At 51.0% G+C, this 25,951-nt stretch overlaps 1 protein-coding gene across 1 annotated transcript; it reads right to left on the bottom strand.

The window, feature by feature from the left end:
* Positions 1-23,152: 23,152 nt before the first annotated feature.
* LOC112310103 (histone acetyltransferase p300-like) lies at positions 23,153-25,033 on the bottom strand. Its single transcript, XM_024566343.3, is given in 1 exon segment — positions 23,153-25,033. A coding segment is annotated over 1 exon segment (1,881 nt).
* Between the last annotated feature and the right edge of the window lie 918 nt (positions 25,034-25,951).

Genomic DNA, 25,951 nt, shown 5'->3' with positions numbered 1-25,951 from the left:
GTTTCACTTAGAAACAGTTTGGTGGGTAGAGTTAGCAGAGCTTTCTTATTTGATTCATCCCCATATGCTAGTGTTGGGGTTGGGGTTCAAGCTCAAAGACACGTCTGGCATTCAGACTGGACAAGTTTCCACAGGCTCCCCAGAGTGAGGGGGAAAAGTCCAGGCTGCCCTCTGACCAGGGTTGAGGGAATGAAAATTGGCCACCCTGGAGAACCCAGGACACAGTCCATTCCTGAGCTGGGCAGATCCCTAACCCCTGCCCCTGCCCCTGAGCGCCAGCACCTGGTCCCTCCCTTGATAGCTGCTGCCAGAGATGGTGGATCTAGAACGTGCTGGGGGCAAACACCCCGGGTACTGCCCCAACCTGGCCTTAGCAGTGGAGGGAGAGGTAGAGTCCGTGCCAATGGCTCTAGCTGACTCAAGGTTTCCAGATAAGAACAAATGCAGGTAGGAGCATCCCAGAGCTGAGTTCACCTGTACTCCACGACCCTGGGTTTTGGATCGGGGGGTGGGTGAATGCTATAAGAAGGCTGGTATTGTGCAGAGCTGGACACAGTTGAATCCCAACCTGGTCTGAAGCCCAGATCAGATCCACCGCAGGTGAGGAGTCTCATTGGGGGTGAGGTTGGTGCCGGTGGATGGACAGCTGACTCTTGTTCCTGAGGGGGGGAGTAATAGGAGCCGAGACTTCTGGTTGCGAGAAAGAGGGGTGGGAGGCTTGGAACTTTTGGTCTTTTACCTGAAAGGGACTTGGGATACAGAATTAAAAATATGGTGACATAGGAAGCCAGATCCCAAGGTTGAGTAGAAGGGTGTCTCCGGCCTGGACTTCTATGGCTGAGGAAGGAGGAGGGTAGAGACTAGGGTGCAGACGAGGGCTCTGAGGAAGAAGGGGCCAGGGATCAGGACCCCTGGTTCCTGAACTCTTTGTCCTTCCAGCCCCAGCAGAAGACGCCCTTCCTCCGTACTCTGCGTGGCAGCCCCCAGAGGCTCCCAGAGGCCACATGGCAGGTCCTCGCCTCTCGCCCCTGCTGATCCTACTGCTGTCTTTAGCCCTGGAATCTGCTGGACAAGGAGGTGAGGGCCAAACGGAGAGGCCTGTCCTTGCCCTATGCCTGATACACTGTCCCCACCTTCTCTGTCCCAAAAGTCCCCGAGTCAGGACCCTGCCTGCCTACTGCAGCAGTTTCTTCCCAGGCAGACAGGGCTCTCCTGCTGGGGCCCTTTTCCTCCTGCTTCCTTCTGACTCCTGGGATCCCTGTTCCCTCCAGGCTGCCTCCTGCCCTCCGTGTCTCTCCCATCAGCCTCTGGGGTGGCCTCCAGACCAGACGCCCCCCTGGTTCTGAGCAGGCTCCCTCCATCGGTCCCCATCTCTGTCTGCAGCTTTCTCTGCACTGTGCTCAGTTTCTGCCTCTGCCCTTCTCCACACCTCTCTGTCTGACTCTCTCCCTCACTGTCTCTGGGAATCCGTCTGCTGTGAACGCTATCTTCCCCTGGTGCCTGCTACCCTCACTTTCTCCATATTTCCATGCAGCCAACACCGGGGAAAGGATTATTAATGGAGTTCCGTGTCCAAGAGGCAAGCAGCCCTGGCAGGTGGCCCTGTTTAATGGCAATAAGTTCCATTGTTCAGGCGTGCTGGTCAACGAGCAGTGGGTGCTCACGGTCGCCCACTGCCACCTGAGGTACGTGGCAGGGGAGCCACAGAGACTCCATTTCTCTCTCTGCATCCTTGTCTACGTCTCTCTGAGCCTCAATACCTTAGCTCCGGGCCTCTGTCTCCTTACCTGTAGGTCTTGGTCCCCTCTTGCAGTCACACTGTCTCTTTCCAAGTTTTCGCTTTTTGTTTTTAAGAGAGTACGTCGTGCAAATGGGCAGCAATCTACTCCATGGGAATGCGCAGAGAATCACGGCTACCAAGTCATTCATCCACCCTCGGTTTAGTGAAGTCATGCACATCCACAACATCATGCTGGTAAAGCTGAACACTCCAGCCCCGCTGTCCTCCACGGTGAAGATAATCAACCTGTCCTCCCACTGCAAACCCCCTGGGACCAAGTGTACTGTTTCCGGCTGGGGCACCATCACCATGGACATAGGTGAGGCTGCATCTGGGACCCATCAGCCCAGACCCAGCTCCCTTTTTTGCTTTTTTTCAGATCCAGGACACAGGTAACAGCCCCAAGATCCCAGACTCCCTAACCCTCTCCACCTTCAGACTCTGGCATCCGGTCACCCAGGCCCCACACCATCACACTCAAGAGCCCTGACCTTTAGTCCCCTTCCACCAGTCCCACTTCCTTCTGTCCAAGAAGGTGAGACTCTGTCTCACACACCCAGAGTTTAGAACCCCAGCCACCTGCACATAGACCAACAATTCCCGTTCCCCAGATGCATCTCCAGAGACCTAGGTCTGGAGGACCCAGCTCCCACCTCCCTCACACACAAGAGTATTTGCTTCTAGGTACCTCCTTCCACAGACCCAAGTATCCAGGCCCTCAGTCTCTTCCACCCTCAGTCCCAGAAGGTCAAACACAAGCCCCTTCCACCCTCAGGACCAGCAGTCCAAGCAATAACATCCCTTTCATGACCACAGTATTGAGTCACCCTCCTCTTCTTCCTTCAATGTCCTGGGCCCCCACTCTTTATACCAGCCCCCGTGGGTCCACCGGACCAAGCTTCTGACTGACCTCCCCCTCTCCCAACAGTGACACACCCATCGGCGCTCATGTGCTCCAACATCAGCATCTACCCCTACATGTACTGCAAGAAGACTTTCCCTACAATAATGAGAAAGTACATGACCTGTGCTGCTCCCCCCAACAGGCTCTCCTACATGTGCGAAGTGAGTCCCGTCCTCTCCAGACCTGGGTCCCGCTTCCTCTCAGGGTGGAGCCCGTCTTCCCTCCATCCAGAGTCTAGGGGCCTGGCCCTGGTGCCCAGCCTTCCCTCACACCTGACCAGTCTCACTGTCCTGCTCTCTCTGCGCAGTCCTCTGTCTCACTCCAAGTGGGAGCCCCGGGGGCCCACGAGGCCCTGGGGGTGGGCACAGTGTTGAAGGTTAGAAACTGAAGGTGGGGAAATGGGGTGGGCCTATGGAAAAAGCAGGGAGGCACGGGCTACAAGCAAAACTTTAAGGGGCACCAAAAGCTCAGTGACCAAAATAAATCCTCTTCCAATGAAATATTTTTAAAATAATCCATGCAAAAAGAAATCCAATGTGAACAAAATATCACTTTTCAACAAAGAACAATCAGAATAGACTGGATTTTCCATTTGCCTTGGGCTCCTATGTGGCTCAGCAGAGCACTGTGCTGACCCTGTGTTTGTCTAAAGTTGGAATACTGGTTTGTTATAAATATATTCATATTGAATTTGATTTTTAAGGAATGCAGTAAAGTACTCATGGCAATCACTGAGATGTGCCCGAGGTTAACGTCCTGCTTGTGTATCTTTGTTCCTGGTTCTGATTCTGGGAAAAGAATTAGCCCCTCCTTCTCTTTGTCCCCTCTCCCTCATCTCCGTAACCCCCTCTCCGTTTCTGAGAATAAACTTGCCTCATTTATCTCTACACCTCATTTAATTTCCTTGTTTTCTTCTGACCCATGTTGGGATCCCTTCTCTTCCCTTCCTTTCCCTTTTCTTCCCTCCTCCCTCTCCTTTCTTCTTCTCCTCCTTCCTCCTCCTCTTCTTTCTTCTTCTTCTTCTCCTCCTCTCTCTCTCTCCCTCCCCCTCTCTATCTCCCCCTGCCTCTGACACTTATTTGCTCCATCTTCCTCTCTTTCCACACCCCCAACATTTCTGCTTCTCTTTCTTCATTTTACTTCCCTTTCTTCTCGCCATCCTTCTCTCTACAGCCTCTCTTCCTCTCTCACCCCTTACCTCTTAGTACTGTTACAGAGCAAGAGGGTGGGGGTGGTTCACGATAAATTATTACAGAAAGGATTCCCCCTTTCTGTCTCTGGAGGTTCCTTCCCCCCACGCCCACCTGCTAGGTTCGCAATGCCCGCCGCCAGAGGAAAGACGTCTCTCAATGCCAGAGACTGGTGAAAAGGAAAGGAATTGTTTATTCAAAAGTTACACAAACTTAGAATAATGACCTAATGTCTTCAGTAAGATACTAAAGTCCTCTAGAATACCCACAGATGCACAGTCCTTCCCTCTCCCTGTGCCCAGTCCGGGGTACCGTGTCTCAGGAAAAGAAGTAGAAGTCCGTGATTCAGGCTCCCAGCACCATCAGCTGTGTGGCTGCTGCGATCTCCAGTTAATCCAAAGCCATGTGGCACCTTCTCATGGCCCAGCAGCAAGAGTCCTTTCTCCCCTTTCTCTATGGCTGCAAAGTCTCTCCTGCTGCCTAAGCCGCGTGGCAAGAAGAAGCACTCCAAAACCTCGTGGTCCTCTTTACTCTCCTTCAGAACCGCGTGGTCCTTTTCCCCACTTCAGAACCACATGGACCTCTATCTATCTACTTGCTTCAGAGCCTCGTGGTTCACTCCTTCCTTCAGAGCTGCATGGTCTCTTCTTTCTCCCCCATAACCTTGTGGTCCTCCCTACTCTTTGAAGCCGCGTGGTCTCTCTCTTTTACTTCAGAGCCGCATGGTCTCTCCTTCCCTTCAGAGCCACATGGTCTCTTCTTCCCTTCAGAGCCACATGGTCTCTCCTTACCTATGGCTGCCGGGCCTAGGTTTAAATCCCAGTTCCCATCTTCCTTTGCAGCCCATTTCCGACTCCTCCTACAGTCAGCTACACCTGCCAGCATCCCTGTATTCTTCCAGCTTTACTGGGCTGCCATAGTAAGTCTGGGCAGGTGTGGCCCCATGGCTTGGAGCCAATCATCTCCAAGCTCTTACGCAGGCCCTGTAACCAGGGGGAGTTGCTTCCCAGTCCCATCTTGGGTGGAAGCCACTCCCATCTCCCTGGCTCAAAGCAGGGCCACAGCTATTTAACATATCCATGAAACCAGTTAAAAGTTATAGATATGTTAAATGACTGCCAGGGGTTAGCTACAAAGCTGTTGCTACCCAAAACAGCTCTGAATGGCCCTGTTCCATGTGTCCCATCCCCCCTGGCTCAGGCCTGTAGGGGTGAGGACATCCTATATACATTTTTCTAATATTTCCTGGACACCCCGAGTCCTGGACCCCATTGCAAATCCCTTCTTGGGGCCCTCCTCTTGGCTGCACCCTGCTTCAGTACCCCCACTATCTTTTTCTCACATGTGCACTCTCAGCTTCCAGGGAGGTGAATGGTGGTGGTGAAATGGGACAGGGATGTGTGTTCTAAAAAATCAGGGGCTCCCCTTGTCCCCCACTGTTGTGCAAGCGGTGTTGGGACACAGAGCTCCACATTGGGGACAGTCCCACACTTGGTTTAACGCGCTCTTCTCGTCTTCTTAAACTTCATATATTTGAACTTGGTAGTCCGTACTTTTACTTTGCACTGTACCCTGTAAATTATGGCATTAGTCTGGCCCCTCGTTCGAGGACTACCTTGTCGCCCAACTCTGGGTAAACGAAAGTATCAGATTCCTTGGAGATAATGCTCCTCTTCCAATGCCTTGACAGAGTAGTTCACTATGGGGGAAAAAAAATTGGCCTCTGACTTCCTGGAAGCCCCGCCCACTCCCTGTGATTGGCCAGTGCTCAAACCAGTGTGTTGGCTGGGGGGAAACCTGGTTCTCCTCTCCACGGTAGCATTAATCCTTGTTTTCCCATTGGTTCACAGAGATAATGAGTCGCTTTTCAATGGCCAGGGTGGAAAGCTGGGGTCTGGCAGGACAAAGACTTGATAACCTCGGGGTATATGAGACCTCAGTGTCGGTTGCTCTGGAGCTAAAGCTAATCTCTTTCCCTTCCAGCGTGACTCGGGCAATCCACTGATGTGCGGAGGCTCCCTGCAAGGCCTGGTGTCCTCCGCATATTTCCCTTGTCGACTACTATTCAACCCAATCATCTACATCCGCCTGTGCAAGTACCACAGATGGATTCATGAGACCATGAAATATAATTGCTAATTTCTCCACACTCCCACCTCTCCATCCCTATGCCCTGAACAGGAAATTCACAGAAATAAAGCCATCCGTGATTTATAACCATATTTGACTTTGACTTCATCTTTTTCAAAATCATATTAAAATGTCAACAATATTCTAATAAAGATCTCACCTATAAGTGGAACCTAATCAACACAACAAATAAACAAGCAAAAACAAAAAACCCCAAAAAACCAGAGAGATGGAGGTGACCAAAGAACTGACGGTGACCAGAGGGGAGGAGAGAGGGGGATAACAGTAGAAAGAAGGGGAAGGGTCAAGTCAAGACACATGTGCAAAGGACCCACGAACAAGGATGATCGGGTGGGGATTGTCTTTGGGAGCTGGGGTTGGACGGGGCAGGAGAAAGCAACGGGGGCGGGATGGGGACAACTGTATCTGAACGAGAATAAATAAATAATTAATAAAATGATCAAAAACCTATAAATAAAACACAAAACTCATAAACCTCAGGCCTGGTAAAGGTGCAGTGAGACCCCCAATTTCACCACGGGGACTGTAAATTGCTACCATTTTTACAGAAGGAAGGCGAAGCCAAGTGAATCTAGAGTCTCACTGATCACTTCTGACCTAGTAATTTTAGTAAATCCAAAATGTGGGCAGGATTTGATATCATCACAACATCGTTTGTCACGGAAGAACAGTGGCAACACTGAACATGTCCCAAATTATTGAATTTTTTATGTAAAAAGTAAACCGATGTAGGAAAAGGATACTAATGAAGCTTCTCAGGATAATACACAAAATTATTAAGGTCATGCAGGAATGTTGATGCTATCTGACATAAAATTGAAATGGATACAACAGTGTATAGGAATGGAGTCCTCACCATGTAAAATAAAATGGTCACAGAATAAACTCGGACAGAGCGTGGACCAACTGCACAGGGACATAGTCACGAGTGCCTCCTCCTTTCCATTTCCCTTCCTGTGCCTGTGCACTTTTATAACCTGAAAAATGCAGGTGGGAGCCTCTGAAGAGCTCAGAGGCTCCCACCTGCATTCATCCCACCGCTGTTATAATGAAATTATAACAACGGTGAAATTTAAGTGAAAGAGATCACTTAAAGCAGAGGAAAAAATGATAGTGTAGAAACATGATATAACAGTATAAAAAAGGGAGAAATGATCCTAGTGTACTAAGAGGAACAACTGTTTAGGATTTTTATGCAGTCAATGAAAAGTTACACTAGATAATGTTGAGGGCAGACATTTTTGTTGCAAACACGTAACATGTATAGAAATCTAAGTGAAACAGTGAGCACTGAGTGGGTGGACTTAGAAAAGCCTTCTCTTACTCACTCATAACCCTCTACTAGGGGGGGTACTGGGTTCAGACTCAAAGCCACGTCTGGGACTCAGCCTGGAAAAGCTCCCACAGGCTGACCAGAGTTGGGGTGCAGCTTCTAGACTCTAAACCATGCATCACAGGGGGCAAGGACAAGAAAAATGGCCAAACAGAGTCCCCAGGACACAGTCCATTCCTGAGCTGGGCAGGTCCTTGACCCCTGTTCCTGGCCCTCAGCACCAGCATCTGGCCCCTCCCTGCATAGCTGCCAGCAGGGATGGTGGAGGGAGAATGTGCTGGCACCAAACCCCCAGGGTGCAACCCGCCCTGACCTCAGCAGTGAGGGTGTAGGTAGAATGTGGGCCTATGGGTTCAGCTGCCTTGGAGGTTCCAGATAGGAGCAAATGCAGGTAGGGGCCCCCCGGGTCTGAACTGTACATGAGCTCTGGCCCCGGGGGAGTTGGGGTGGGCATGCTATATGAAGAACACTCTGCCACAGGGCTGGACACAGTTGAATCCCCACCTGCTCTGAAGAGTAGATCAGGTCAGACCCGCCGCAGGTGAAAAGGAGTCGTGTTTTGGGTGGGGCAGGGGCGTCTGGATGCACAGCTGACTCTTGCTCCTAAGGGGAGGGTAATAGGGGCTGAAACTTCTGGTTGTGAGAAGGAAGGGTTGGATGTCTGGAGTTTTTGGTCTTTTACTTAAAAAGAACGTGGGATAGAGAATTATAAATGGGGAGGGAGAGAAGAAACCTCAATCCCTAGGTTCAGAGTGGAAGGGTGTCTCCGGTCTGGACTTCTGAGTCTGAAGAAGCAGGGGGTCGCAGACTAGGGCTTCTGAGTCTGAGGGAGCAGAAGGGCCTGGGGACCAGGACTCCTGGTTCCTGAACTCTTTGTCCTTCCAGCCCCAGCAGAAGACGCCCTTCCTCCTTCCTCCAAGTGGCAGCCCCCAGAGGCTCCCAGAGGCCACATGGCAGGTCCCCGCCTCTCGCCCCTGCTGATCCTGCTGCTGTCTTTAGCCCTGGAATCTGCTGGACAAGGAGGTGAGGGCCAGATGGGGAGGCCTGACCTTGCTCCTGGGCCTGTAACTGTCCCCACCTTCTCTCTCTAGGCCCCCCTCCCCACAGTGTCCCCAAGTCAGGACCCTGCCCCCTTCAGCAGCTTCCTCCCAGGCAGACAGGGCTCTCCTGCTGGGGCCCTCTTTCCTCCTGCTTCCTTCTGACTCCTGGGATCCCTGTTCCCTCCAGGCTGCCTCCTGCCCTCAGTTCCTCTCCCATCAGCCTCTGGGGTTGCCTCCAGACCAGATGCTCTGCTGGACCCTGAGCTGGCTCCCTCCATCAGTCCCCATCTCTGTCTTCAGCTTTCTCTGCACTGTGCTCAGTTTCTGCCTCTGCCCTTCTCCACGCCTCTCTGTCTTTCTGTCTCTCCCTCACTGTCTCTGGGAATCTGTCCGCTGTGAACACCGTCTTCCCCTGGTGCCTGCTACCCACACTTTCTCCATGTCTCCATGCAGCCAACAACACCGGGGAAAGGATTATTAATGGAGTTCCGTGTCCAAGAGGCAAGCAGCCCTGGCAGGTGGCCCTGTTTTATGGCAATAAGTTCCATTGTTCAGGCGTGCTGGTCAAGGAGCAGTGGGTGCTCACGGTCGCCCACTGCAACATGAGGTGCGTGGCAGGGGAGCCACGGCGACTCCTTTCCTCTCTTTGGGTTCTTGTCCACGTCTCTCGCTGGGCCTCTGACCCCCTTGTTCTGGGCCTATGTCCCCCTACCTCTGGGGCTTTACCCTTATGTCTCAGTCACAGTGTCTCCCTCTGAATGTTGTTTTTTGTTTCTCAAAGAGAGTACATCGTGCAAATGGGCAGTGATCTTCTGCTTGATGTGGAGCTCGTGGAGATCAAAGCTGCAGGGTCATTCATCCACCCCCAGTACAACAACGTCACCCTCGCTCACGACATCATGCTGGTGAAGCTGAGCAGCCCAGCCCAGCTGTCACCAACTGTGAGCACAGTCGACGTTCCTTCCCACTGCCACCCCATTGGGACCAGATGTACTGTTTCCGGCTGGGGCATCACCTCTTCCTCCGTAGGTAAGGCTGCCTCTGGGCCCAAGTCACTCAGGCCCAGCTCCCTTTTCCCTCTGATCCAACAGGCAGGTAACAGACCCAAGATCCCAAACCCACAAACCCCTCCTCCTTCAGACCCAGGCACCTGGGCATCCAGGCCCTCCGCCATCAGACACAGACCCAAAAACTCTGACCTTTAGAACTTCTTGCCTAGTCCTGTAATCCTTGCACCCCAGGCGTCCCACAGACCCAGGAGTTCAGGACCCCAGCCACCCCAGATGCATCTCCAGAGACCTAGGTATGGAGGACCCAGCTCCCACCTTCCTCAGACACAAGAGTATTTGCCTCTAGGTACCTCCTCCCACAGACCCAAGTAACCAGGCCCTCAGTCCCTTCCACCCTCAGTGCCAGAAGTCCAAGGTCAAACACAAGCCCCTTCCACCCTCAGACCAGCGGTCCAAGAGATATGTCCCTTTTCATGACCACAGCACTGAATCACCCAGCCCCACTTTCTTCAACATCCAGGGCCTCCATTCTTTACATCACTGTTCAGGGGTACACTGGACCAAGCCTCTGACTGCCCCCCTAACTCCCCCAACAGAGGTGAATCCATTAGCGCTCATGTGCTCGGATGTCAGAATCATGCCCGCCATCAACTGCAAAAAGCTTTACAATGTCACATTGGGAAGACACGTGACGTGCGCTGCTCCCCCTGACAGAAGCTCCCAAACCTGCAAAGTGAGTCGCCTCCTCTCCTGTCCCGGGTCCCGCTTCCTCTCAGGGTGGAGCCCGTCTTCCCTCCATCCAGAGTCCAGGGGTCTGGCCCCGGTGCCCAGCCTTTCTCGCACCTGACCAGTCTCACTGTCCTGCTCTCTCTGCACAGTCCTCTGTCTCACTCAGAGTGGGAGCCCAGGGGGGCCCACGTGGCCCTGGGGGCGGGCACAGTGTTGAAGGTTAGAAACTGAAGGTGGGGAAATGGGGTGGGCCTATGGAAAAAGCAGGGAGGCACGGGCTACAAGCAAAACTTTAAGGGGCACCAAAAGCTCAGTGACCAAAATAAATCCTCTTCCAGTGAAATATTTTTTAAATATTCCATGCAAAAAAAAAAAAGTCCATGATGAACAAAATATCAAACTTTTGATCAAAAAGGAATCAGAACTGACTGGATTTTCCATTTGCCTCGGGCTCCTATGTGCTCAGCAGAGCACTGGGCTGACCCGGTGTTTCTTAGAAATTGCAGTGCTGGTTTGTCCTGGATTGTTTCATATCGAATTTTATTTTTAAGGTGGGCATTAGGGTACTCACTGCAATCACCGAGGTGTGCCTGAGGCTGATGTCTGGCTTACGTATTTTTGGATCTGGTCCTGGTTCTGGGAAAAGAAGGAGCCTCCTCCACCTCTTTGTCCTCCTTCCTTATCTCTGTAATCCTCTCTCTGCCTCTGAGAGTCATCTTCCCTCATCGCCCGCTCTTCACATCTCATTCCATTTCCTCATTTTCCTCTGTGTTCTCTCTGGGTTGGGATCTCTCTCTCTCTCTCTCTCTCTCTTTCTCTCTCTCTCTCTGGATCTGCCTCTGTCACTCTTCTTATTTCCTCCGTCTCTGCCTTTTTTCACACCCCAACATCTGCTTCTCTATCCCCCTCCTTTCTTCCCTTTCTTCTCACCATCCGTCTCTCTACCCCGTCCCTTCCTTTCTCATCCCTTACCTCTTAGTACCCACACTGTCTTTGCTCACATCTGCACTGCGAACTTTCAGGGGAGGTGAAATGCTGTGGTAGAGAATTGATGGGACAGGGATGTGTGTTCTAATAGCAGGGGTTTCCTCTCATCCCCCACTGAGGGCCTACTTCCCAACCGTGCAAGCTGTGCCGGGAACCAGAGCCCCACACTTGGTTTAAGGGGCTCCTCTTGTCGTCTGAAACTGTATATATTCAAACCTGGTCTGAACTTTTATATTCTGCAGTACCCTGTAAATTAGGGTGTTAGTCCTGACCTTGATTTCCAAGACTATCTCTGGGTAAGGAAACCTTACCTCTGGGTAAGGTAAGATTCTCTGGAGACAATGCACCTTTTCCCAGTGGCTTGACAAAGAGTTGTTCAGAAAAAAAAATGAATGGGGATCTGACTTCCTTAACAACCCTCTCCCTGTGATTGGTCCCATTGGCCAGGGCTTAAGCCAATGTCTTCAGAACAGCTGATTTCTCCTCTTCATGGTAGCATTAATTCCTGTTCCCCCATTGGTTCACAGAGACAATGAGTCTCTTCCTTTTGGCCAGGCTGGAAGGCTGGGGTCTGGCGGGACAAAGACTTGATAACTTCAGGGTGTCTGAGACCCAGGGCTGGTAGCTCTGAGGCCACAGCTAATCTGTCCTCTCCCCTCCAGGGTGACTCAGGGGATCCACTGATGTGCAACGGCTCCCTTCAAGGCCTGGTGTCCTCCGGATATTTCCCTTGTGTGCCAAAATTTGTACCAGTTCTGTACACCCGCGTATGCAGGTATCACAAATGGATAACTGCTACCATAAAAGCTAATTCTTAATCTCTCCATATGCCCATCTCTCTATCCCTACGCCCCGAACAGGAAATTCACAGGAATTAAGACATCCATGACTGATCACAGTCAGAGGGAAGGGAGGGTGGGAGCTGAGAAAGGAGGCAAAAGGGAGGAAAACGAAGGTGTCTGTAATAGTGTCAATAATAAAAATAAAGGGCAAAAAAGACCTTCATGACTTACAGCCATATTTGACTTTACCATTTTCAGAGTCATATTACAACATAAACTACATTCTAATAAAACAATAAAATTAACACAAAACCTATAAAGAAAACAAACACATGCCCTGGCTGGTGTGGCTCAGTGCATTGAGCGTGAGCCTGCAAACCAAACGGTCACCAGTTTGATTCCCAGTCAAGGCACATGCCTGAGTTGCAGGCCAGATCCCCAGTAGGGGTGTGCAAGAGGCAACCACACATTGATGTTTCTTTCCCTCTCTTTCTCCTTCCCTTCCTCTCTCTCTAAAAATAAATAAACAAAAATCTTGAAAGAAAGAAAGAGAGAAAGAGAGAAAGGAAGAAAGAAAACACAAAAACCTCCATCTGGAAAAGATGCAGTGAGACCTGCTGTCCTCACCCCTGGGGCTGTGCATTGCTACCGTTTCTATAGAAGGAAGGTTAAACAAGGTGAATCCAGAGTCTTATTCATCACTTTTCACCCAGTAATTCTAGTAAATCCAAAATGTGGGTAAGGTTTGAATTCATCACAACACCATTTGTCACAGCAAAACAGTGGGGACATTGAACACGTCCCAGCTTATTGGGCTGCTTATTTAAACAGTAAACTGATGCCAGACAAGGATACTGATGAAGCTGTTCAGGATTATACTTACGCAGAGTGGTCAGTATCGTGCAAGGACGTGTATGCTGCCCTGACTGGCATGGCTCAGTTGGTTGGGCGTCATTTCACGGAACAAAGGGTCACTGGTTCGATTCCAGGTCGGGGCACATTCCTGGGTTATGGGTTTGGTCCCCGCTGGGTGTGCATGCAAGAGGCATCCAATTGCTATTTCTCTCTCACATCTATGTTTCTCACTCTCTCTCCTTCTCCCACCCTTTCCCTCTCTAAAATATATAAGTAAATAAAATGTTTTTTTAAATGATTGTTGATGCTATCTAATATTAAATTTAAAAAAAAAGAACATACAAAAATGTATCCACATGTGATCCTCACCATGTAAAATAAAATGGTCACAGAATAAACTCGGACAGAGCGTGGACCACCCTGCGCACAGACATAGTCACGAGTGCCTCCTCCTTTCCATTGCCATTCCTGTGCCTGTGCACTTTTATAACCTGAAAAATGCAGGTGGGAGCCTCTGAAGAGCTCAGGCTGGGGAGAGGAGACCTTCAGAGAGGGAGATGGGAAGGGAAAATGCCTCCGATTCTGAGTTTTCCTCTGTCTCCTTCCCCACACTGGTGCAGCGGCGTGTTTCTCTACATTTCCCAGGCCTCGGTTTCCCCACCCGTAAAATGAAGGAGAGAGGGGGAGAGAGAGAGAGAGAGAACTCTCTCTCAGATAATAAGTTCTAGCTTCCATCTCACACATCTCTGAGGCCCAAGAGTTCATGTCCCCAGCCCCCTCATTCCTCAGACTGAAAAGTGTAAGCTACCAATCCCATCATCCCTCACACCCAAAATTCTGGGTCCACAACCCCCACTTTCCTTAGACCCAGAATTTCAGGCCCAGGCCCCTCCTTCTTCAGACCAAGAGTCCAAGCCTGCAGCCTCACCCTTTCTTTGTTTCAGCAATGAGTTAGAAAATGTCTCAGGTTTGGGGGCCACCCGGGAGCTCCATCAATATCTCCTCTCTCCCACAGGCCACCCACATCATTAATTAATCTAAAATTTTAAAAGTTACAAAGCGTGGCAGTTGCACTAAGTCTGGCTGGAGACGCCTGGCCCTGCCTCTCAGCTCCTTTATGCAAGCCTGGAGGTGGAATTCTTTGCCACGACTTATGATGGTCCTCTCGTGGAATTTATTCAAAGGAAAGCTGAGATATCACTAGGATTGGATAGAAAGTAAGATGGAGAGAACATGCTGCTTCTACAGGGCATGCAAGATAGCTAACATCACACGTAAAGAGTTCACCAGGGTATTCGGGTAAAAGGCAACAGTGAGGAATGCTGGGGTCATCTCCTCCCAGTTTGTGGGTATTCATCTCTGCAGTTCTGGAGAAGGGATCACGCTGGCATTGAAAGTACGTGATTATTCCAGATGTGCAAAACCAACGGCCAGGGCTTGCTCAAGGTTAAGGTTTATCCATCACATAGGCCTTAGGACTTGACTTCAGGCAATAACCCATTCAGTTAAAAAATGTTTATGGTTAGGACATCTCGTGGGGTTACTTTCAGTTACTGACCTTCTCGGACTTGCCAGGTAGTTATATTCCTGCTCATGTTTCTCCTCATTTCATCGAGCTCTTGAGTCACGCTCAGACCCCACACTCCTCCTCGCTTTCCCACGTTGTAGAAACTCTGTAGCCATCGATCCACTGCACACAAAAAGTTAAGACCCCTCCTTGGACAAACCCAGGAGCCAAGTCTCCCAGACCCTTAGCCCTCAGGCTCAGGAGTCCAGGCTTTCCTGCCACAGAACCCACAGTGAAGGGCCAGCTCCCTTTCATTCTGAGCCCAAAACTCTGGACGTCCACTGAGGTCGTCCCTTTGGGACATTGGAATCCAGGGAGCCCCTCGCCCTGCTTCACAGTGAAGTGGTGGGGCTCAGCTCAGAGAGGCGATGTGATTCACCAGGACACAGCAAAGCCAGGGTCCAGGAGGCTGCCTGTCTGACTCTCAGTTCTAGGGAGCCTGTGGGAGGCTGTGGACACCCACCTGCTGGGGCATAAGGCACATCCGTGCAACCATGGCCCTGTCCCTTCTCTCTGGGCAAGTCCCTCCCCTCAGCCTCACCTTCCTCACCTGCAAAATGGGGACAACTAGACGAATGATCTTAAAGCTCCATAAGGGCTCGTGTTGTATCTATTTTATTCATCATCTCTTTCTATTGCTCATGTTGGTGCCCAAGAATTAGTTTTTGAATGACTTTTTTGGGTGAGTAAATAATGGAATGCAGGAATGTGTCCCTCTGTCTGAAAGATGTTGTGAAGCTTGAGTGAGACGTGAGCATGTGGTTTCTGGTGCGTGAAAGTGCCAGATCGACGAGTCTGCCCACGAGTCTATTGCTCGAAAGCTTATCAGAAAAATGAATTCCATGGGTACTGAAATTATTGGAGGGAAATGTACCTTATATGATTGCCTCACCACTATGAAACACACCTGAAACTAGTATAAAATAATCCTGAATTTCACCCATTGAAAAATAAAATAAATATGTATTTACTTAAAAAGAAAAAGAAAAAGAAAAATGAATTCTACTTTGAACCATTCATTCCACACTTCCTGGTGAGGGTCTGACAGGCCCCAGGTGCTGTGCTGGATGAACCTGCACCCTGGTGGAGTTGCCTGCCAGGTGGGGGAAATTGACAATAAACAAGTACATATAACAAGTACATGAAATATGAACTAACTGTTAGTGAAATATTGTAGATGGTAAAAAGATAGGGAGTAAAGCAGGCATTCTAATTTAAATGGTCAAAGAAGGCCTCTAGGAGGAGGTGACATTTGGAAAAGTAGGATTTAGCTGAGATTGAGAACCTGGTGGTTTCTGTTTGTGAGGAGATTGGAGAGAGAGGGAGAAAAGTGTCACAAGGGGGCACTTCTGAGTCCTCCAACCATCTGGTACTTCATGTTAAAATGACTCAGGGCAAGACGCAAAAGACAGGTCCAGTGGGCCTACTCCGGGTGGAGAAAAGGAAGCAGCAGGGACCAGGGCTTTGCTGAGAGTGGTGAGAAGGGACGAGCCCTGTGACGCTGCCCTGGGCAGCTGTGGCTGAGGGAGGAAAGTCAGATGCTGACAGGGGTGGAGGGCCAGGGTTGTCCTCTCTGGGAAGGTACAACCTCTGCCCCTCTGAGAGAACTTTGCTGACGCCCTCAACTGTGCACAAGTAGAAATCTCTTCTGGAAGCTTTGTGAGGATGTCTACCCTGGGCAAGTCACAGAGGCAGGGTCTGTGCAGGAGGCGGCAGTGGGGCTGACCTGTGCCAGGTGAGCGACCTCTGAGACCTTATTCTTCCCTCACCTCTCACACCCTGAAGAGGCTGGAGGAAAGTCAGCGGGAGACTCCCAAGCGTTCGCCCACACTGAGGTCACCCGTACCAGACACAGAGAAGGCCTCGCTTGCCCTGTGGGCCCCACAGCAGAGATATGAGGAGTATTAAATGTTTGCTTCCGTTTTTTGGTAACTCTGGTCTGCAGGATGAGGTTCAGGGAGGGAGGGGTTACGTGGGGTGAGAGGAGATGCCCGTGAAGGACAGGGCCTGAGGCTGGACCACACACGACCTCCTTCTCCCTGTCTGAGTCTCAGTCCTTGACACTGGTGCTGACTCTGCCATCGACCAGCTGACCAGCTAGCCAGCCGCTACTTTCTGGCACCTGACTGGGTTCCCTGGCGCAGCTGCCTGCGCCTATGACTGGTTACTGCGGAACGGTGTTCTCCGTCTCCCAACTGGCCACACAGTGTTGTTACTGGCATCCTGCTCCTTCAAAGCTGCCCCATCCACAGGATGCAAACGGAGACAACTGCACTTGAACAGCGATAAAAAAAAATAGTGGGGAAGATCATTGTCACTTGGGCCTATGTGAGAAATCGTGAAAAGTTCCAAGGCGTGTCTGACACATCACACTGAACGTGAAACAAGAAACTGAAGCTGTTTCATTCTCTGGGTGATGTGGTAAGGCAGCTAATACCAATTCCGTGGCTGCGAGGTGCCTATCCATGTTTAAATTATTTTATTTAATCCTCCCATTTGCCTTGAGAAGTAGGTTCGGAAACTTATCTTGGGTTTCTTCAGTCAGCAGGGGAGCAACACGGTGCGTGCAGACTTTCTGTCGGAGTTTTCGTCAGAGTCCCTGTGGTGCGCCCAGCTGGCGAAGGGCAGGGGGACGGCTGCGCGTGGAAATGCGGGTGGGATTTCAGGTAGAAAACGAGTTGGGGACGAGAACGGGGCTGGGAATGGGGTCGGAGTGCAAGGCCTGGTGTCAGGTGTGAACTGGAGATGGTTTCGTGTGGAGGACGTCCGTGCGGACTTCCTGGACTGTGACGGGAATGGAGACTGACCTCTGAGTCGAGCACAGGGTCAGGTTTGGAACTGAGGCTATGGTGACACCTAGTGTTGGTGTCAAGGCTGAGTCTGCCTTAGGGTGAGCGGCTCAGGGTTCAGGTCCAGAGTCGTGGCTAAGCCTGCTGGAGGTGGGAGGCGTAGCATCAGTTGATGTGTGGAGGCAGGAGCCTGGCCCGGAAGTAGGGGCCACGTTGGGGTATGAATTGGACTTGGTCCAGGACGAAGAAGTACTGGGCATTGGGATGAAGCACCACTGAGGTTGCAGGTTAAGGCTCCAGCTTATGTCAGGATTGGACTTGAGAGTTGTGGCCAAAAAAAAAAAAAAAAATACCCAAACTGAATTTGGAATTACGGTTGAAATCAGAGACTGCAGTCTCTCTCACCCTCTGGTGGGCTCTTGGTGAGGTGTGACCATGCCTCCTCGTGGAAGGGCACTGTGCCCCTCACACAAGAGGGGAACACACACACTGGTCCTTCCCCTTTACAGGGGCACAGAGGTGAGTGAGACGCAGGCCTCAGCTTCTGAACACAACGGGTTTTGAGAAGTCTCGGTGTAGGATGATTTGGAATGTGAAAAACGAACGGCCCCCATGTCCTCTGACTCCCTACAAAACTCCAAAGGGACAGGCCTCAGTGACAACAGCCCAGCCCAGCGCCTGAACTGAAGAGGGAGAGAGTTCTACTTCTCAGCATCTCTCAAACTAATTCGCTGGGAATGGGTTTTGTCGATGCCTTGGGAAGGCAGGAGGCGTGGGAATGAGGCTGACTCGCCGTCTGAAGGACCAAATGAACCCCCTGCAAACACCTGCATCTCTGCCAAGTCAAGGCGGCCTCCGCAAGGTCATTATTTTCTGCCACAGCGAGTATGACTGTGGTTTAAATGGACAGTGTGTCCAAGGGAACAAGGCTCATCAGACAGGTTTGTTTTTTTTTTTAAGATTTCTTTTTAGACAGAGGGAAGGGATGGAGAAAGAGAGGGAGAGAAACATCAGTGTGTGGTGGCCTCTCATGTGCCCCCCCAGGGGACCCGGCCCCCAACCCAGGCATGTGCCCTGACTGGGAATTGAACCAGCGACCCTTTGGTTCGCAGGCCAGCACTCAACGCACTGAGCCACACCAGCCAGGGCCAACTACGTTTATAAAGCAGAGAAAAAAACAGAATACTCATGTATTTTCACTTTTCAGCTTTAACACATTTAACTCTAGTATCCAAAAGCATCACGAGTTCCTGAATGGGTGTTGAATCTTCTAACACTGGCAATCTCCGGTGCTGCCTAAAACGAAACATTCATGGAGCAGACTCCAACGGCTCAGCTCTCTGGATGGAAAGGTCATTCACAGCGGAGGGGTGTCACTGGCAGATTTCAAAATCAGGCTGTCACCCCTCTTTACCACTTCAAAACCTGTTTTTTAATCCTCACCTGAGGATATGCTTTTATTGATTTTAGAGAGAAAGGGAGGGAGGAGTGAGAGAGAGAGAGATCAATTAGCTGCCTCCTGTACACACCCTGATCAGGGATTGAACCCACAACCTTTTGGTGTCTGGGACTGCACTCCAATCAACTTGCCACCCAGCCAGGGCAAAACCCTTTTTTTTTTTTTTTAAGCGGGGATGCATCAGCCAGCCCTTGCTCCTGCATCTCTGCAGTTAAATCCTAGTTCTGGCTCTTGTCTTCCATACAGTCTCAGGCAGCACACACCACCCACTGGCTAGGACAAGGGTGCTGTCTTCAAGGCCGCAGCTGTCTAGCATCAAAGGGATGCCGTCCAGCTCACTCACCTTGTCTTGCTGATCTTTACTCTTGCGACATGTATTTCCAATCAGACGAAGGCGATGAGTCTCAAACCACTGAGCAATATTTGAGATGCCACCATTCGCTTTTGTGCAACCACAGCGACTGAAGATGTTTGCAGCATCGCCGCCAGCTCCGTGAATCAGTCGTGACAGATGCATCACTCTTTCCCGCAAGCCAAGAGAACCGTGTGAATCGCTGAGATCAGCATTAGCAGTCATCCCACACAGGGGGTCACTCTAGCCCGTGCCTCCTCATCGTCAGCCTGCTGCTTGGAGGTCAAGTTCAGGACACTCTTGCACTGACCCACAAAGGTGCTCACGATCAATTTGGCAGGGCTCAAACACACAGGGGCGTGCCCTGGCCAGGTGGCTCGCTTAGTTGGAGCGTTGTCCCCGGCACCAAAACGCTGCGCGTGGGATCCCCAGCCAGGGAGCATACCTAGGTTTCCGTTCCAGTCCTCAGTTGGGGAGCGCACGGGAGGCAAGTGATGGGTGTTTTTCACCTTGATGTTTCTTCTCTCTTTTTCCTTCTCTCTCTCTCCCTCTCTCAATAAACATATCCCCGCATGAGGATAAAAGTATCCAAGACTCTTTGGAAGATAGTCTTGGGCGCGGTTTCTCCATTCTGCGGCTCCTTGAAGAGCGCTCTCAGCGCGCGCACAGCCTCCAGGTCCAGGACGCCGGGGCTTGTTGTTTCCCAGACTGACCACCAGGGGGAGTAGAAGGAGGTGCGCCCCGCACCCTCTGGACCGAGACCCTGCGTCAGCGGAGATCAAACCCGCAATCCCCTCCTTCCTCAGACCCAGCAGTCTGGGCTTCCTGCCTCGTGTTCCCGCTAATCAGTGCCACGTTGAAGGAATGTCTGGGATTTGGGGACACCCACCTCCATGAACTTCCATAACCTTCCCCTCTGTCCAGCACGCCACCCAAATCAATAAATATTCCATCTAAAATTTTCAAAAGTAGCCCTGGCTAGGGTGGCTCAGTGGATTGAGCGCTGGCCTCCAAATCAAAGGGTTGCCAGTTCGATTCCCAGTCAGAGCACAAGCCTGGGTTTCTGGCCAGGTCCCCAGTTGGGGACACACAAGAGGCAACCACACATTGATGTTTCTCTCCCTCTCTCCATCTCTTTCCTCTCCCTTCCCGTCTTTAAAAATAAAATCTATTAAAATAAAATAAAATTTTCAAAAGTAACAAGACCCGGCAGTTGTACTAAGTCTGGCTGGAGATGCCTGGCCCTGCCTCTCAGCTCCTTTACAGCAAACCTGGAGGTGGAATTCTTTGCCACAACTTGTCATAGTCCTCTTGCTGAATTTTTAAAAAGGAAAGCAGGGAAGTCTCTAGGATTGGGTACACAGCAAAACAGAGAGATACATGTTTCTTTTATATGGTGATGCAAGATGGTTAACATCTCCTACAGATATTTTACCCAGCTATGCAAGTAAAAGATAACAATGAGGAATGTTGGGGTCACCTGCGGCCAGTATTTATCAGGGTATTTATCTCTGGAGACCTGGAGAAGAGATCATTCTGACATTTAAAGTTGTTATTATTCCAGATGCACAAAAATAATGGCCAGGGCTTGCTCAAGGTGAAGGTTAACCTGTCACACAGGCCTTACTTAGTACATGACTTCCCGCAATAACCTGCTAAGTTAGGAATTTTGTAACAATCAGAACATCCCGCATAATTACCTTTAGTTACCGACCTCGTCAGACTTACCAGGTAGTCCCATTCGTGTCCATATTTCTTCTCATCTGTCTCACACTTGAGAATCTTTTAACCACCCACCTTCCCACCCTTCTCCTTACTGTAGAACTCTGCAGTGATTGATTCTCTGCGCAGAGCGGGTTAAGACACCTCCTCCCATTAAACATCAATGAAAGCCAGGTCTCCCACACTCTCTTCCCTCAGACCCAGGAGTCCAGGTAGTTCTGGCCTCAGGACCGTGGTCAAGGACCCAGCTCCCTTTCGTTCTGAGCCCAAAAGTCTAATCGTCCACTGAGGTCGTCCCTTTGAAACTTTGGAGTCCAGGGAGCCCTCGTCCTGCTTCACAGTGAAGAATTGGGGCTCAGCTCAGAGAGGCGATGTGATTCACCAGGACGCGGCAAAGCCAGGGTCCAGGAGCCTGCCTGTCTGACTCTCAGTTCTAGGGAGCCTGTGGGAGGCTGTGGACACCCACCTGTTGGGGCATCAGGTACAATCCGTGCCAACCATGGCTCTGTCTCTTGTTTCTGGACAAGTCCCTTCCCTCAGCCTCACCTTACTCACCTGCAAAATGGGGATAACTAACCAATAGATGTTTTAAATTTTTAATTTATTTTTAGAGAGGGGAAGGGAGGGAGAAAGAGAGGGAGAGAAACATCAGTGTGTGGTTGCCTCTCACATGCCCCCTACTGGGAGCCTGGCCCACAACCCAGGCATGTGCCCTGACTGGGAACTGAACCGGCAACCCCTTGGTTTGCAGGCTGGCGCTCAATCCACGGAGCCACACCAGCCAAGGCAAGACTAATATATCTGTATTGATTTTCTGTTTGGACAATCTCTCTATAGCTGCCAATGGGGTATTTAGGTCCCCAACTATGATTGTGTTTTTGTCAGTTTCTCCCTTTTGTTCTGTCAATCGTTGTTTTATATAATAGTTCTGTGCTCCCTAATTCCTGCATATATATTGACAAGTGTTACGTCTTCTCGATGTAGTTCCCCCTTTCTCATTATAAAAGGTCCATCTTTGTCTCTTGCTGTCTTTTTTATCATATCAACCTTGGTCTTGGAGGGCCCTTTATGAATTGGACCCCAAAGGCAAAGGAGTAAAGGCAAAATTAAATGACAGGGACTGTATCAAACTACGAAGCTTCTGCACAGCGAAAGAAACTGCCAACGAAACAAATAGGCAGCCAGCGCAATGGGAGAAGGTGTTTGTAAGCAGCGGCTCCGACTGGAGCACTGCGCATCCGCCCGTAAGGAGAGAGGAGACAGTGCCGACTGTGACAGCGTGGACCGACCTTGAGAACAGCGTGCTAAGCGAGGTAAGTCAGGCGAGAAAGGACGAGAACCACATGGCTTCACTCTCACGTGGGACATAAAACTGCACGCAACAAATGACCAGACCAGAAACACAAAAAATACTCATAGATGCAGACGACAGTATAGTGGTTACTAGAGGGAAGGGGGGGATACTCAAAGGCCAAGGCGGACAAGTATACGGGGACGAGAGAAGATTTGACTTTGGGGGTGAACACCCAGTGCAATGTACCGATGACATTTCATAGAATTGTACACTTTGGAAATGTAATTAAACAATAAGATTTTAAAATAATGTAATGAGAAAATACCAAGACAAAAAAAAATGTTGTCTTGGACACCCAGCCTGCGTAACCGTTAAAACAGGGACAGGGGTACAGAATTCACAGGCACCAAACACAACCCTCTTGCAGGACACGGCACCACAGCACTCCAGTCATGCGGGAGGCTAGCGGTGTGTAAATTAATAGACTGAACGAACGATGGGCATCGGTGTGTTTCATCACCCTTCATTGTTTCTGTTTTGAAGCCGAGAAGCTAAAATACAAAGTCGAAAGACCCCATTTGAAAAGAAAACAAACAGACCTATAGTTCTCGTTAGCCATTTTGTTAGAGTAACAAAAATTCAAAAACACTTCAGAAAAACTTAAAAGGAGCTACCAGTCAACATATAAACAGTGAATAAAATAGAAGCTGAAAATGCATCGTCTATGTAACAAACTATAAAGACAAGTATACTCTTCTACAGGGCTGGGTCGGCAAATGAAACAGGAAAATGCAATAATGGAATGGGCACATGGACAGACAAAACTGACTAGAATGAGTAAAAATTATTTCGAAAACAATACCACCACCCATGGGAGGTGCGAGGCAGGGGCTGCAGGTGGTGGCACAGCCTCCTCCCCTGCACGGCCCAAGCTGGCGCGCACACGAGAGGGAGGAAGGGCTGGCGGTGACCGGCCACAGCAGAAGCACACGCTTCACGCTCTGTCACCCGCAGGTTCCTCCTGCATGTCCGCTTTAACCCACAAGCAGCTACTGCACAGCTCTTACGCGTTCCGAGGGAACTTGTCTTTCAGGCTAAGGAAGATTCGAAAACAATTTGTTTTCAGTACAAAACAGTCTTGTTGAGGGAAGAACAACTCTTTGCCCCCCAAATGGTACAAGGAGTCTCTAGTGTGTGTGTGGTATGTTCTATGACAGACGTGAGTTCGAGTCCACATGATCGGTGCTGAGTCCCAGGCCCCTGGCGCTTGCACCAGGGAGGTTCGCCACGCCTGCATTGCCAGTGAGCTGAGACAGCATCGGATTCTGGTCCGGGCTGGCAACGTGCCCTCATTCCATGGGGTTGGCTTGGGCAGCAACCAGTCCCGGGTGCGGAGGACCGGTCTGTGGGGGGACGAGCTGTGGACAGGGCTGAGGTTGCATCCGTGGGGGAGGGCTGGAGTGCAGGGGCTGAGACTGTGGCCATGGAGAAGGGATGGGCTGGGGAGAACGCACTTGACTGGAGAGAAAAGAAGGGACATGCTGGCCTTGTAGGTGTGGGGACTGAGCCTGATTTGGGAGCATACGCTGTTGGGGGCTCATGGGGTTGGGCTCAGCAGGGGACCCCATCTGTTGCTGAAGGAGTCACTGCTGAGAGACTTGCAGACTGGCTCCTGCCTCGGCTCCCAAGGCCTGGAGGAGCTGGCCCAGCTGTGCCAGGCTCCCTTGTTGCATGAGATGCTGCTGCCGCCGTGGAGGGTAGCCCACTGCCTGGGGTGGCTGGACCTGGCTGTGGTTGCCCACTTGCTGCCTCCTCTGCTGTTGCCTCTGGGTGTCTCGGAACTGCGAAGGCATGGTGTCACGATTCATGTTCATCCGCTAAGCCTGGGGGCTCATCCCTCCCATGGGGGGCTGGAGTTGCTGCTGCGGTTGCTTCTGGGGCAGGCCGGCCCTCTGGTCGCCTGCCTGCTCGGGCTTCCTGTTCTGCATGTCTGGATTAGCGTGGACCGCCTGCTGACCTGGCATGGCAGGGGGCTGCAGCCTTGGCTGGCTCTGGGGCACGCCAGGCTGCCCAGGAAGGGGGTGCCAATTACAGTTGGTATACTTGGCAATCTGCTGCTTGACAAATATGGCCAACAGCTGGGGGTTGGCAAGAAGAATAGTGAACACCTGTTGCTCCTGGAGGGGAGAGCTGGGAGACCTGAGAATATGCAAAAGGTTGTGTAAGTTTTGTGGAGACACGGGGCCTGGTTTGAGATGGGGCATGGTGACCTGGCCCAGTCCTGGCTCCGGAGCCACGCTCAAGGGCTGACCGTGTTGGGCCACTGCCAGCCCGGCTGGCCCTGCCATGTCGGCCTGTTGCTGCTGGGGCTGAGGCAATCCTCCCTGGGCCCCTGGAGGGTGTTGCTGCATCCCAACAGGTCCCGTCCCTGGCTCCAAGCGCCCACTGGGACCTCTGGCCATGGGAGGGGGGTTCATACCCATGGGGGCCATTGGGGTCATCTGGGGCACCTGGAGCTGGGTCGGCCTTTGAAAAGTCTGTACATGTGCCATCTGTGGCTGCGTCTCCTGATGGACGTGCACTGCCTCCTGACCGCGCACTGCCCCTTCCACGGCTACAGGTGGGCGCCCTGGAAAGGGCGGCTGAGCAGCCTGCTCTGGGGCTAAAGCGGCGGGGGTCACGGAGGGCGGGCCCTGTTGCTGCCCCGCCATGCCAGCCAGCTGCCCGCCGGCCGTCCTCCTGCAGAGCGTCTGGCCCTGCCGGAGCCTTTGCTTGATGTGTGGGCACAGCAACACGGGGCACGCATGCTCCTGGCAGAGCTTGGCATGGTAGCAGCAGAGGGCGATGAGCTGCTTGCAGATGGGGCACCCTCCGCCGGTCTTCCACTTGCAGCCCTTGGTGTGCTGCACGACCCGTTTCAGCTTCTGGCAGGGGGCCAGGGCGCAGCCCGCGCGCGGGCACTGGCAGGCATGGGCCAGCCACTGGATGCAGCGCAGGATGTTCAGCCGGTGCGGATCTCCCGGGCTCGGGGCGGCCGCAGCCTGCCGGTTGCCGCCTTCATCGTCGCAGCTGAGACCTAGTTTCTCCATGGCGCGGTCATGGTTTGGGGTGCTGCAGCGGGTGGCGCACGTGGCGCGGACAAAGCGGTCCTGTCTGGGTGTGATGGGCTGGTGTGTTCAGAGACACCCGAATCCTTAAAGGCACCCAGAGAAAATAACAATCAGAAACTGACACAAAAATCGATCAGGATCGAGCAAACGCAGATAACGGAATCGGGAAAAGCAATCGTCATGGTAGCAGGTACGCAAACGTGAGGTACGATGCAGCGAGTGGGGTCACGTAGACATGAGTATGGTTGTATGAATCAGAAGTGAATACTGTAGCTACTCTGTGTAGCAAATGGCAGGGAACCAAGTCCCACCACACAAATGCTGTTACAAAAACAAGGGTATTTGACACAAACGCCCCTGGGATTCAAGATGTTAAAACGCCGCTGGAAAGCTGTGACGGATGAAGTAGGCGAGTATTATTTTATATATGTGGCCTAAATATTACAATTAAAAAACTGACTCCAGCAATACGTCAAAGACGATATGCTACATGTTGAAAATACACATTCTTTTCACACAGTGATGTGTAACTTGTTTTAAAAGACCACCTATTAAATGGCAATGAAACCTCAATAAATTCCTCCAAGTAGAATTAGGGATAACAACAAACGTAGAGACAAAAACATTTCCAAATGAATCAGAAAATTAAAATTAAAAAAGTGTATCCTAAATGCCTCTATGTGGAGCAAGAACAGAATAAGCAATTATTGCACATTTATAAAATGATGATAAATATGAAAACTTATGGTGGAGAAGCATGAACACGATCAGAATAATTCTGATTATTTGGGTGGAAACAGGATTAGGATGCTACCAAAAGCATCATCTGCATACATGAAAATTTAAAACAAGTAATGAAAAAAATAATTGAATGTTTTATAGACGTCTTACCTTCCC

This window comes from Desmodus rotundus, chromosome 12 (genome assembly GCF_022682495.2).
Source record: "Desmodus rotundus isolate HL8 chromosome 12, HLdesRot8A.1, whole genome shotgun sequence".
NCBI lineage: Eukaryota > Metazoa > Chordata > Mammalia > Chiroptera > Phyllostomidae > Desmodus > Desmodus rotundus.
Note: the sequence above shows the minus strand (reverse complement) of the source record. Positions and strands in the feature narration are given on the sequence as shown.